A 13,277-nucleotide genomic window follows, 5' to 3' on the forward strand; every position below is an offset into this window, starting at 1 on the left:
TTTTATAGTGGTTTCTCTCTATAATACCGTAAGGTTTGAACTTAATCTACTATGTAAGGTGCAGTGAGATGACATAGGTTATAATTTGACACTATATTAATACCATTAAATTTGTAAAATTCATGCTTCTGCAGTCAGTCGTGGAAATTAATTAAGCACATTTTCTCAAGGAGTGAATTTAAATACAATTTTTAGGTACTTGTATTTGAGTATTTCCATTTTAATATTTTTATTCCATGATAATTCCTAAGCAAACACTGTGAAAAAAAATCAACAACTAAACTATTATGAGCTCTAGATTAATTTAAGGCTTTATTCATCAACAAGACTGAATTCACAAGGAACCCAGCAGTGAATATAAATAGTTTAACCTCTACTGTCTACAACATTAAACTGATGCACACATAAAACCACTTTAAATCAATAATATAATGGTTATTATTCTGAAATGGTCCTCGCTATATAATGAATACATGTGCTACTTTATTTTAATGGTTGAATTTTACACTGTAGCATCGAAGTACTTCTGCCTCTGCTGGCTTTAGGCTGCCAAACATGAATGGCATTGAACAAAAAACATGGGTTTAATGACTGGAGCTTCACTACATTTAAAAATTCTGGACAAAATACACTGTGAATTGCTTTAAGATTAAGAACAACAACTGTAGTGCTGTTGTGTAGATAATTTTTCAGATTCAGCAGGAAGGTATTAACAATGGATAGCAGGTTTATTCATTATCTTAAATCTAATGTTGCAGTATAGTGATGCATGTTCTTTTTAAATGTGACTTAACTCTTAAAAGATTTGTGCATTTATTGAAGGCATTAAGTTACATCTCACTAAGGAATTACCTTTTTTACATACTTAATACAACATACCATTAGCTCAGGAGATAAACTGTGCAAAAACAAGTTATGTTTCACTCCCAGACATTAGAAGGACTAAGTCTAAATTTCCAGATTGAAATTCCTCAGCAGTGAGTCATACAGTCATACAACTATTGTGGGGAAATTCAGAGAGGGGGGGGAAAAAAGAGGAAATCATGATCAGGTCCAAAATATAAATATGACTTTATTTCACAATCCCGAAAGAGATCAGCCATCCATAAAAGGAATGCTAAATTTAGTCTCTTCTCAAGTCTAAACTGGATATACTTTCAGCAACATACAGTAATTCAGTTTCAAAATAAGCAAGATCACCCATTGTCTAAACACCATTAACAATACAGTAAAAACAATGTGGTTCACATACATATTTACACATTTTCTACTAATAAAAGGGTTTTTTTCTCCGTTTTTTGAATGCTGGTGCTCTTTGTTAGTTCCTTATTGATACAAACATGTTCAGCGTGGACTGAGAAAGTCAGCCACAGTAAATCGAAACAAACATTTCCAACAGTAATTTTGTGATGTGATGTCTGAAAATATTCTAAATCAACAGATTTAAAAAAATGTTTACATTCATTTTTCTTGCATGTGATTTTTGAGAACTGGTAGAGAGCCGGGTTATCCGTGGAAGACATCTGAACTCTAGATGGATATCTGCACAGTAATTTGTGTTTATTTTTTCTGACTAGCACTCAACTAACATTGCGGTTAATGCATCTCAGTCAGTTGTCAAGTCTGTCAAGATCCAGAGAAATGATAAAAAAAAACTACCTTTGCATTGAATCATAGACCAGGTCAGTGAGTGTTGAGTTTCAAAAGCACCATGCCATCACTGTTATGTAAGTATACAAGCAGGCTAAGTCAATGTGTGCACCTTGACGTCTTGTCCTATTAGCACCAAAAGCAAGTCAAAGAGTGTAAAAAACCAACATGTTTATGCTATCAGCATTAGTGTGACTATCAGTGAAAGGTCTATATTGGTTATGCTAAAATGTCATCGATGTGTTCTTAAAATGAAGAGCTTCTCTTTCGTGGGTAACAAAAAAAAAAGAATTAAAATCCTGATTCACCAGGAGTTGACAGCAACCCCTTTATTCAGACCCTGTAAGAAAGTTATCTGTAAACAAAGTCTTCACGAGGGTCGAGCACCCGAAATCGTCTTAGGCAATTGTCTGAGTGGGATCTGATATTTGAGTGGTTTTACAATAAAGAGGAAAGAGGAGGCAGCAGAGGAAATAGTTTGATTATTCAGCAGTGGCTAACACAGTTTTTTTATATTCAAATCCAGAGTATGGACATAAAAGCTGGAAATATTCTGTTTCCGTCACTTTGTGGTTTCCTTAATAAAAACAGAGGTTTCGTTAGCACCATTAAAATGTACAGTAAGTTTTTGAATTCCTATGATCACACTTGTTCCCTCTGAAGGACTTTTAGATTTCTTTTCCAGAAGCTGAGCATAAACTAAGTGCCAATAATAATAATAATAATAATAATAAGCACTTCACTGATGCCGCATTTCATGATTCCTCATTAAGTTTCATTTGATATGTATGCCATTTTCAATCAAATGAGTAGCAAATAAATGCAGAAATACTGTAAAAATAAAACAGGGTTCATGCTAAACTGTCATATATATCTCTGTCTGTACATACATATTTAGGCCTATGGACTGGGACCTTTTTCAAGTTAGGCTTAGGAAAATAAAAAAAAAGTGCTTCTTAATATGCCATACATATCTGTGAATAAAAGACAAGCCATCCTGATGTAGAGAAAACAAACAAAACAAGAAACCAAAGACATACAGTTCTTTCATCAACCACCAACGGAAGTCAGAGGCAGCAGAAGGAAAAGCACAATGCTACATGTGACAATCTGTAGTAAATATACGCACAATATTAGTCTTGTCTTCTACATTATGTGATGTAATGAGTTTGCTGAACAAAGATTACAGTGAGAATGGCACCAATGTCAAAGCCAATGAGATTCATCTCATGAAAAGAGAACTATTGGCTAAAATTTAAAAAAAAAAAAAAAAAAAAAAAGTATAGTCCTACTGTACAACATAAATTCTGAGCGTCAACACATAATGCAGGTTATCATAGAAATCTTGCAGTAAACAGGCTTACACCAGAAATTAAATAGAAATCGTTATGATCAGAATAAATAATCACATCTTTTTTGTTCGTAATCATGTATATAAAACCAGTTTAAAAACGTCTTTAAATGCTTCAAAGCACCATCTCTATACAATAAAAACCGACACCGAAACTCACAGTTAAAAAGCCAACAAACTTTGGTCTTCCTCATCACTTCGAAGGCAGAGACGAAGAAGGACAAAGTGAACAGATATTAGAAAAGCACAATGAAAACGACATAAAAATGAGAGTAGCAGTTTGAAGTTGATTGAGGTAAGGCAGAAGCACAGGGTGTAGGAGTTTCTGTGTATGTGTGTGTTTGTGTGTAAAACATGCTGACTAAGTCCAGCGATTGTAAGGGCCTGTCACTTGGGTAAGAGCATAAGGGGACACGGTGATGACACCGTCCCGTGGGAGAGTCCACGCCTGACGTGTGGGGACATTCATTTTCCTCCTCATCTCCTCTGCATCCTCACCTGCATCCTCCTCTCCCTCCGCCCCTCCGTTGCCATTTTTCCCTACACCGTTGCCCAGGCTGCCCTCCATCCTTAACCTCTCGGCCTCCTCCTCCCTATCTCGTTCCCGCTTGGCCATTTTGGCGTCCCACATGGCCATCCCGTGGCCGGGCTCGTTCAGGGACTTGTGCTGGTAGAAGACCAGGGAGATGCGGGTGGGGTGGCTGCGGTTCGGCCTGAGGATAGGAGTTGTGGCGTGGAGCTCCCGCCGTGCACACTCGATTAGGATGGAGCCGTGCGACGGTGCCACGGCGACTCCGCCTATTTCGTGGTCCAGGAAGTTGTGCTCGCTGTCTGACCACACCTCTTCCTGCTTAACTTCCTCCGGTTCAACTGGGGGAGTTTGCAGGGGAAGAGATGTGACCGGAGGGAGGCCATGATCCCTGACCTCGGCTGCGACATCTGCAGCCCTGTGGAGTCCGTTGAGCCTGCTGAAGAGGCCCTCAGAGGTAGGTCTGGGGGAGAAAGAGGAGGGAGGAGGAGCACTGGGGGAGAGTCTGCGCAGAGGAGAGCAGTGGACCTCGTTGGGCTCAGTTTTAAAAGGGTAGTCTCTAAGGGTGTTATGTGGAGGTATATGCTCTGACAGAAGGCTCTGGTTATCAGATGCTGGAGAATAACCATTCACGGTGTCACTCATTGTCTTGTAACTGAGAGCTGAGCCGTTCTGTCCAAACTGGAGGCCCGGCAGGCCGTGGTGGTTGGGCGCGATGACCTCCCTCTGTGGGGTGACCCCTGCACCTGGAGTGGGGTAGTTGCTGGTGCTCTGGCTGTAAGTGCTGGGTTGATTGTACCTTCCAACACTGGCAGGTCTGGGTGGTGGTCTGTAGGAGCTGTAGTAGCCTTGTGGCTCTTTTTTGGATGCAGAAAACAAGCATATTTCTAATGTGAAAATCTGAGATGGTAAGTCAAACAACAATTAGACAATCAGACCCAAATAGCCATGTTTTTATAACATTTTGAAATATCAACATTAAAAAGGTTGAATGAAAAAGCAAAAACCAAGAAAAATTTACCCAATTATGCAAATATGTTATTAAACTTGCTTGAGACATTTTTTTTTTTACTATTTCAAAGGGTTTTTTTAGCAGTTAACAAAAAACTGAGGTCTGTACTAAAAAGCAGGTTTTGGGGTGAGTGAGGTAACTTCAGGTTTAACTCTGGGTTTTCAGGATGGTGGTTCACTTCTTACTGGGTACATCACTGTGGTAACTTATGATGCACATTTAGATTAGACAATTCTCTTGGAAAACAGCATTATCATTCAGAGAAAATCCCACAGAGCTCGATAGTGACAGTGGATGTAAGTAATAAGTTTATTGAGGTGAAAGTGATTTCAACAGCATATTATTGTTCTACATTCCCTTGTAAAGCGATATAATCCTCAAACAGAAACTGATTAAAACACTAAAGCCTACTAGTTGACCTCAACAGATTTATAGTAAGCTTACTAAGCAGTTTGAATGATGTTTTGTACTTGTTCTATACTTGCTCCTAAAACTGTCTGACTCGACTTAAGAATGAAATTGAATGTGAGATTATTCCTTCACACCACCATGAAAATAGTTCTGTTTGTTTAATTTGGATATTTATTCTTGGTACAATTTGTCTTTTATGTGAGCAGCATAAGAGATAAAACCTGTAATTTCTTTACACAATCTTGTGATAAACAATGATACTGAAACTATATCCTGAATTAGAATCTTACATCTAAGCATTGATATTGATAAGCCTGTTAACTTAAACATTAACAAAGTCTGCAGTTTTTCTTCCAGTGTTTCTTCCTACTTGGGCCGCAGTAGCTGTGTTACTGTTAGTCTATAGTAATTACAGTTTTTTTCTTCTTGTAAGAATAATACAGTTACACATCTGTCCATGTTTGTGATTGGTCATCTGGTGCCAACTCCTCCCTTTTCATGTGAACGCAATCACAACTAGATTCAGAAACTTTGGGAAGATTTTACTGGGTGGATAACCTACGTTATGTGGCCATTTAGCCTGACAGTGGTAGTTAAGCTTAGTGAAGTCAGAAAGCAAACAGATACCTAGGGTATGCTGAATAAGCTTCATAGCACAGGCTGCTGGTTTTGCTTCTGGTTTCTTCTAGCACATAACACCACCCTCTGACGATGCTACACTGTTTAGTTTATTTGTTCCAAAGCCATTAATGGATACAAGCCTAATTCACATTTTCTTTTTGAAAAGTTTTTTTTTTGGCTATTCAAAGATTTGCTTATAATTTGCTTGCCAATGATATCGAAACGAGGCTATTTTATAAAACTGATTAAAAACATGAGCGGAGATGTTGATTGACTACCTTTGTTGGGGGTTTCAATTTTCACTTTTCCAGGAGTGAGAGGAGTCAGGCCGAGCTTCTTCTCCTGCCGCTCTGCTTGAGCCTTCTGACGAGCTTCTTGTCTAATCTTACGGGCTGATTTGACCGGTTCAGCCAGCAGACGAACCTGACACAAACCAAAATCAATTGCTTAAAACATGACGCATGTTAATAAATTGTTTAACCATTTTGCAGCAGCATAATATTGAATAACAACATCTGATTTCAGGTTCACTCACCTCTCGGGGGAAGGCAGACAGAACTTGCAGAGCACCACTCTGGACCTTGGCCCACTGGCCCTCAACCTGACCAAACTCATCTCTGTCAGAGATCTTGTAAAGTGGCAGCACATGAAGCTGCTCATCTTCTGGTATGTTACGCACTGCACGGTTATCTTCCCTGGTTAAAGTGCAAACCTGAGAAAGGACACAACACAAAAGGCAAGCTGTTCAACCAAACAGTATCTGATCAATACTGGAGAAGACTGATTTAAAACTAGAAATAGTGACCTCTGTAGTAAGTGGAGACAGCACTTAGACACACAATACAGGGGTCAACTGCATGGTGTCACGCTTTCAGGTTGCTTACCACAGTGCTGCCATTATTCATGTTGCTAGTGTCCTTGTGAGCGTGAGCACAGAAATCCACACAGGCTGTGACCCCAGAAAAAGGACGTCCCTCCTTCTTGCCCAGCCGACAATCCTCCCCTGACACCTCATTCTCCACCTATGAGAGGGTAAAAGACACAGTTTGGTTGGTGGGGAAGATGAACAAAATTAATTGGCCAACATGTTCAATTAGTTCAACAGATAACACTGAAAGGAATACTTACACTCTCTTAAAGATATATATTTGTGTAGGCCTTTATTGACAGGTTTTGTAGTCGAGAGGCAGACAGGAAAGTAGGGAGAAAAACAGGGGGAAGACCTGCAGCAAGGGGCCGCGAGCTGGAATCGAACCCAGACCACTGCGTTGAGAACTCAGCCCTATGGGTTGCCAAGCTGAGCTATCTGAGCACTCAAGAATGCTTATACTCTCTTAATGGCACTGTTAATTTCTGAAATCTGGTCCTTCAATTGGTTCCATTGCTCAGGACTCAGGGAGATACCCTTTTTCCCCAGCTTCATCTCCTCATGGACTTAGTTGGATTCAGATAACTTAAGATAACTTGTCTTGTATGAGAAGTGCACATTCTCTGCTTCAGAGTCTGGGTGCATATAAACTAAATGAAGCTTCACAAAGCATTTAATGTTCAGCAAATAAGAGTCAGCAGAATACATAAATCTATAGTATGAACTGTGCGGAGGTCACTGAAGAAGTATACAGTGAGGCTGTACAGTAATTTGAGAACAAACAGAAGAAACATGAAATCAATTCTACTGAAATATTTTACTAATATGAGCCGGAGAGTGCTGAGGCTTACCAGAGGTTTGACAATTTAACCCGCTGATTTCCGAAACCCACCAATTTGAAGGGCATTTCTTCTTTAAAATAATCGCCCAAATTACATAATTTATCAAAGCCATAAACTGTAAAAAAACAGGAGGAATAATCAAAGTTTCTGATGGTCCTTGAGCTACACAAATCACTTTATGTTTCATGGTTGATTAAAAATTTGCCAAAAATAAAACATTTATGTACCCAGATTCTGTAAAAAAACAAAAACCAACAAAATGAGGTCATCAGTGACTCAGCTCCAACCAACAATCACACGACACAAATTGAGGGACTTTTTGGCAGAAATGGGCTGAACAGCAGGCTGTATTTACACAGAGCAGACAACACACAAGTATGAAAACAAGTTAAAAATGTGAGTAGTAAAGTATCCGTGGTAAATAAGTATGGCTATGCTGTTAATAAGGTGCTGGACCTTGTATTTCAGTAAAAAATGAGCCCACAGTGAGTCATACCTGGTTCTGGAAAGCCTCAGGAGCCAGTCTTTTGTAGAGTGGTGCGAGGTCAGTGGCGAGATTTTGAAGGTTGTTCTCTATCTTCTCCTCCTGAAAGAAACAGATTTATGAGTTTTGGGCTTATTTACTGTTGATTTAAAAAATGTACCTAGTTTAAACAGTTCTTCCTGTTGGTGTTATTGTCATAATCAACATAAGCCACTAGGAGGCAAAAGTTTGAAAAAGATTTGATCTGCTAAGTCTGGCCTTATTGCAAAGAGATTGATTTAACATATAGTAACAACACGCTGATCATAAAACAAACCAGCCTGACTGAAACAGGAAAAACAAACAGGAGAGATGGGAATAAATAGTTTCCTTTAGGATTTTTGAAAGCTGCAGTGCTGCCTCACTGTTTGTTGCTGTAAATCAACAAACACACAGTCCCTCACCTGCTCCCGGTCGTCTCCAACCAGGCGAAACTTGCGGGGCACTTTGCTGCGGGCGAACTTGCAGCCGTTGAAGTACATACTCCAGGAGCAGCCGAAGGAAAACGAGGCTCCGCAGGTGTCTGGGTCCAAACCCTGGCATGCACATGTGCGACTGCGGTGATGAAGCGGAGAAGCGAAGAATAAAGAAATGAAAAAAAAAGCCTGGAAGACGTAGTGTCATTGAAAAACAAAGGAAGAGGTACTCACTCTTCATTGAGGGCACAGCGACGGCTGGTGGGGGAGCCATATCTGAAGAGGGTATCTGTGAGCTCCTGGTAGAGGTGGTCCGCCACCGGCCGAGGGATTCCCTCCCACGCCAAGATGAGGATCACCAACACAGCGGTGTCACAGCGGTGCCCCGGCCTTTGGCGGACCAAGCACAGCAGTTTCTCCTCTTCGCTGCCACGCCGGATTACCTGTCAGATGATTTTGCATTGAAAACAAGTATGTCATAACAGACGAAGATGAAAAACAGCACTACAACACCCACAAACAGAGCAAAAACAAGCATTTTTTGAAAATATTATTGCAAAATCACCAGAAAATCACCAGAAAGTGTTAATACTGGTTTAAAAATGGTCATCTTGATATGTCTATGTTAGGAATGAGGTAGGAATTTATCATATTTAAACAGTGGTTAGCTGGTTGGAGGTAAAAATCTGGGACCGGCCTCCATTTCTTCCCCTAAATATACTGCAGTAAAATCCACAAGAACACTTCAAAACAGAGCAGACATAATGAGAACATTTAGGACAGCACAAACACAAACACCAACCACATACCCATTTAGCTATGGGACACCCTTGGGAGCTCTTGCCTTCCTTCCCGGTGTAAACAACAACTTCCACTCTTACTGCATTTCCTTTGGCGCCATACCTGTGGCATAAAAAACACATATGCTATTAGAGCTGCAACAGTTAATTGATCAGCGGTCATTTATTAAATTATATGATTACTTTGCGACAAGTGATTAATTTCCTTGAGCAACTTTTAAGGAAAAAAAAGTCTAAATTTAGCTTCTTAACCTTCTGAACCTCAAAACCCACTGGCAGGTTTGAAAGGCACGATCCTTCTAGAAAATCACAAACATTAGACCGTTTAACAGAGCCAAAAACTGTAAAAACTACAAGAATTGAGGGATTTTTAATTTTCTGACAGTCTTTTCACCATTTTCTGACATTTTATAGACCAAACAACTAACCGATGAACTGAGAAAATAATCTACAGATTACAATAATGAATGAAAACAACTGGTACTTGCAGCCTTGCATGCCATTAACCACAGAGCACATATCAGTGATGATGTATATTGGACCGCATTACCTACTTATATCTCAGGGCAACTAACATATTACTATTATGCTAAAGATGTAATTAGAGTAAATACTAAATTGCTTGAGCTGCACAGTGGCTCAGTGGTTATTAATTGTCTGTAGGTGTGAGTGTGATTGTCTCTGTGTAGCCAGAAGTCAGCCCCCCCACGGGACCCTAATGAAGATTAAGTGGTGTATAGATAATGGATGGACTAAGTTGCTTTGATTAAAAAAAATTGTTCCTGCCATTGAAAACTGCAGAAAAAACTGTTTTCAGTTAAGACTGACTGTCAGACGGATGGTGATGGACTGAAAGCTGTTTAAAACAAGCTGTCATCTCTTTTTAAGGGCCCCTCGTCTCAGCTCGAGGGGTTTCCTGTTTCAGCATGCTGTGTGTTTGTGTTTTTGCGTACGTGTGTGTGTGTGTGTCTGGAGACACTGGGTGCATGTGTGCAGCTATCTCAGAAATGCTTCCTTTTAATGACAGAGTACAGCTGTGACCCCACCCCATTCCACAGAGCCTGTGGTTGACTAGCAGACTCTCAGTGTGTTTAGTAGTAAATCCACCCACATATACACGGTGTAAATAACGTGGTAGTAGTCACTCTACCTGTTCTCCATCAACTCCCTCACTGCAGCAACACTGGGTCCTGCCCCAAGATGAGTATAGTAAGGGCCTTCCTCCTTCTCAATGATTTGGTCTGCGGAAAAGAAAAATGAAGATTTACTAGATATAGAGGCTTTACTGAGTTGCACTGATTATCAAACAGCACAATACCCAAGAAAGAGACTAGTTTCAAAAAGAGCCACAGCTTTGATTCGCCTGAAGTGATACTAGTATGTTTTTCAGAAGATACTGGCACACTGTTTGACATTCTTGAAAAAGGAGCAATTCACTCAATAAATGCAGCTGATCCCAGTTGAAAGGCCAACTCTTTGAAAGTCTGCATCTCAAGAACCAATATATCAAAGTGGGTCAACAAGGCTCCACAAAGAATCCCAAAGCCTCCTCCAAATAAGGCAGAGAAGTGCAGCTTTCGTTTGCTTGAATTGGTCCTTAAATTTAGGACGCAGCTTGTGTATATGTGTGAGTGTGGTGTTTGCATCAGTAAAAAGAGAAACAGAAAAATAGATTCAGTTTGAGGTCAAAGAACAGCAGTCTTACTTTACAAACTTTCAAGCAGATTTAGTTACAAAGTGGAATATATCTGATGCTACTCGTTTTCTTCAAAAAAAACTCTTAAACAGAAGCAACTCACCCACACATTGACAGCAAGGAAGATCTGTCAGTTTTTTGGAAGGTGTGTTGAGCAGGTTCCTAGTGGGGGTATCCAGAAAACTCATAGGAGACTCCAGAAAGCTGTTGACGCTGTTCTTGGATGGAGTCGACTCTGCAGAATGGCCCTGAACCCCATCAGTAGCCGTGGACAGGACAGTCACGGGCCCTGACCTCTCCAGCTTGTAGTAGCCCTGTTGGCTTGGAGGAGGCGACTGACGAGGCCCCGAGAAGCCATTAGCCAGACCATGGTGCCCGGCGGCTTGGCTGAGTAAAGCGCTTTTGGCTGGGCTGGCGTTAGGATCAGCACCGTGCTGCAGCCCACCACAGGGCTGCGCTACCTGAGATAACAAATGCCTCTCGCACTCCTCTGGTCCTGCAGCATAACCATTGCATGGATTGTGTGGGTGAAGTGGACCATTAAAATGGGACCATGGCTGGTTCTCTTGACCACGAGTGTGGTTGATCCTCGTGAGAGTGCTGTAGTTCTGACTGTGCTGCGCTAAGAAGGCTGTATTGTGTGTGTTACTGTGATGAATGAGTTGCCTCGTTTCCTCCTGAGCCTCAGCCAAGTATCTCTTCAGATCGATTTGAGCCTGAGGCAGAAACAGGTTCTTCTTGTGGTAAAGGCCTGACTTCCCCTGTGGGAGGATCTTCTGGCCTCTGCTTCTGTGGGGCGCCTCTCCATTTGGCATGCGTTTTGAGAGGGGGGTCCTGCAGTTGATTCCCTCAAGTAATCCATCACTTTTCTTCTTCCTGGGCTTGGAAGGCGTAGCTCTTGTTTTTTTCATGAGGGGCTTTTTCTGACTGGGGGGTTGCTGGGATTTGAAGTTGTACTTGATCGCTGAAACAGGAGTTCCTTTCGGAGGATTGTTCTCTGACTGCTGGTTGTGTCGGGACTGGATGATAAAGGCCAGGTCTGCCAGCTGAGCTGCCACCTCCTCCTCATCTCTGTTCCTCCTTACTTTCCCAACAACTCCGTCTCTGTCATCCGCAAACAACCACTCATGATCCTTATTGAACTTCATGCCACTGGGGTCTTTATAGCTGCATTCCGACTTGATGACATGAGAACCGTAGCCCTTGTCCATCCACCTGCAGGGTGCTTTATCACTGTCTGAGCTGGCTTCTAGGAGGTCCTGCAGAGACAGCTTTGTGTTCAACCCCCGGGAGCACTGGATGACGTTCCCTTGTCTGGCCACAGGAGGGCGTATGACTGACGTCTGGTGTAGTGGTGAGCTGATGACCGAGACTTTGTTGTGGCGTATAGCTGCTGTGGGTTTGGCTTCGTGCAGGACCGTATTTGTATTGGAGGTTGAGAATGGGGCAGCAGTAGAAATGGGATGTTCACACTTACTTTCAGCTTTAATGGACCCTGGGGTGCTTTGAGGTATAGCTGCCAGTTGAGTCAAGGCCTCAATAGCAATAGCCTGATCAAAACTAAGATTTCTCCTCTCTGCCAGAGACTGCACGCTTGGTAACAAGACACTTGGAGGAGGTTCACTCTTGATGGGTTGGAGAGTCCTTTGTGAGTTAACGGGAGTGCTTTTCTGACACAAGTCATTCTTTAAGTCATCTTTCTCTTTTTTGACAAAGTGCAAATCTTGTGGCTCTGTTTTGATGGAGCAAAGAATGGAAGACCGCGAGCTGAAAAGTTTTTCCTCCAGTCCCTTCCTCTCTGTGACAGAAAGACACACAACGGCCGCCAGCGTAGACAGCGGGTCTTCGCAAACCTCGTCTTCATCACTCAGCTGTGTGGTGGTCTGTTCAGTGATCCACACCCACGGCTCTTCCAGTTTGATCTTCTTTAGTGGAACTGACATGTCATCTGGAGGAGTCCTGGGTCCATTCTCAGAGCAGTCTTTAGGGATTGCAGCTATTATAGTCCTTTGAGGCTCTGATGCCATTGTAGTCCTTTTATATGCAGACTTCAGATCAGAGTGTGACCCAGTGGTCATATTAGCACCATTAGGTTTCGTAAGGTTCTCAGCAGAACCATTCTGGAAAGTCACAGAAGAGCATACATTTTGGTGAAGTGCAATGCTAGTCAGCTCCAGCCCGGGCTCTCTTTTAATAAGTGCTGGCCGTCCGCCTTGGTCTGAGGCCAGGTTGTGGGTGAGCGAGTGGGTGATGGGGGGAGACTGTGTATGAGGTATGTGTCCTTCCTCCCCCTCATCCTCCTCCGCTGCCATGTGGGTGTCATCCATCTGTGCCTTGCCTTTGCCATTTACCGACCCACTTTCTGGAACCACCTGAGACACAGAGAGAGAGAGAGAAATGAGAAGAGAGAGGTGACTCAACAAGCTCTGGCAGTACACAGTGATTCAGCTTGTTCTAAACAGTCACGGCACACCGCACAGCAGATTGCCTCCCAGCATGGCACGAGCATCTGCTGCAGCCACTACCAAGGCTGTGGAAAATATTATGGCATGGGAATG

At 42.0% G+C, this 13,277-nt stretch overlaps 1 protein-coding gene across 1 annotated transcript in view; it reads right to left on the minus strand.

The window, feature by feature from the left end:
- Window positions 1-1,054: 1,054 nt before the first annotated feature.
- Window positions 1,055-13,277, minus strand: part of tet1 (tet methylcytosine dioxygenase 1) — a 33,935-nt gene continuing 21,712 nt past the window's right edge. The window contains exons 3-12 of the mRNA XM_023263880.3: window positions 10,823-13,091; window positions 10,174-10,264; window positions 9,033-9,126; window positions 8,458-8,666; window positions 8,212-8,362; window positions 7,781-7,870; window positions 6,459-6,596; window positions 6,110-6,286; window positions 5,853-5,997; window positions 1,055-4,387 (exon numbers count right to left, since the gene is read on the minus strand). Coding sequence (XP_023119648.2) covers window positions 3,363-4,387; window positions 5,853-5,997; window positions 6,110-6,286; window positions 6,459-6,596; window positions 7,781-7,870; window positions 8,212-8,362; window positions 8,458-8,666; window positions 9,033-9,126; window positions 10,174-10,264; window positions 10,823-13,091 — 4,389 coding nt within the window. The 3' untranslated portion in view covers window positions 1,055-3,362. The remainder of the gene's footprint in view (window positions 4,388-5,852; window positions 5,998-6,109; window positions 6,287-6,458; window positions 6,597-7,780; window positions 7,871-8,211; window positions 8,363-8,457; window positions 8,667-9,032; window positions 9,127-10,173; window positions 10,265-10,822; window positions 13,092-13,277) is intronic.

The sequence above is a fragment of the Amphiprion ocellaris genome, chromosome 16 (genome assembly GCF_022539595.1).
Source record: "Amphiprion ocellaris isolate individual 3 ecotype Okinawa chromosome 16, ASM2253959v1, whole genome shotgun sequence".
NCBI lineage: Eukaryota > Metazoa > Chordata > Actinopteri > Pomacentridae > Amphiprion > Amphiprion ocellaris.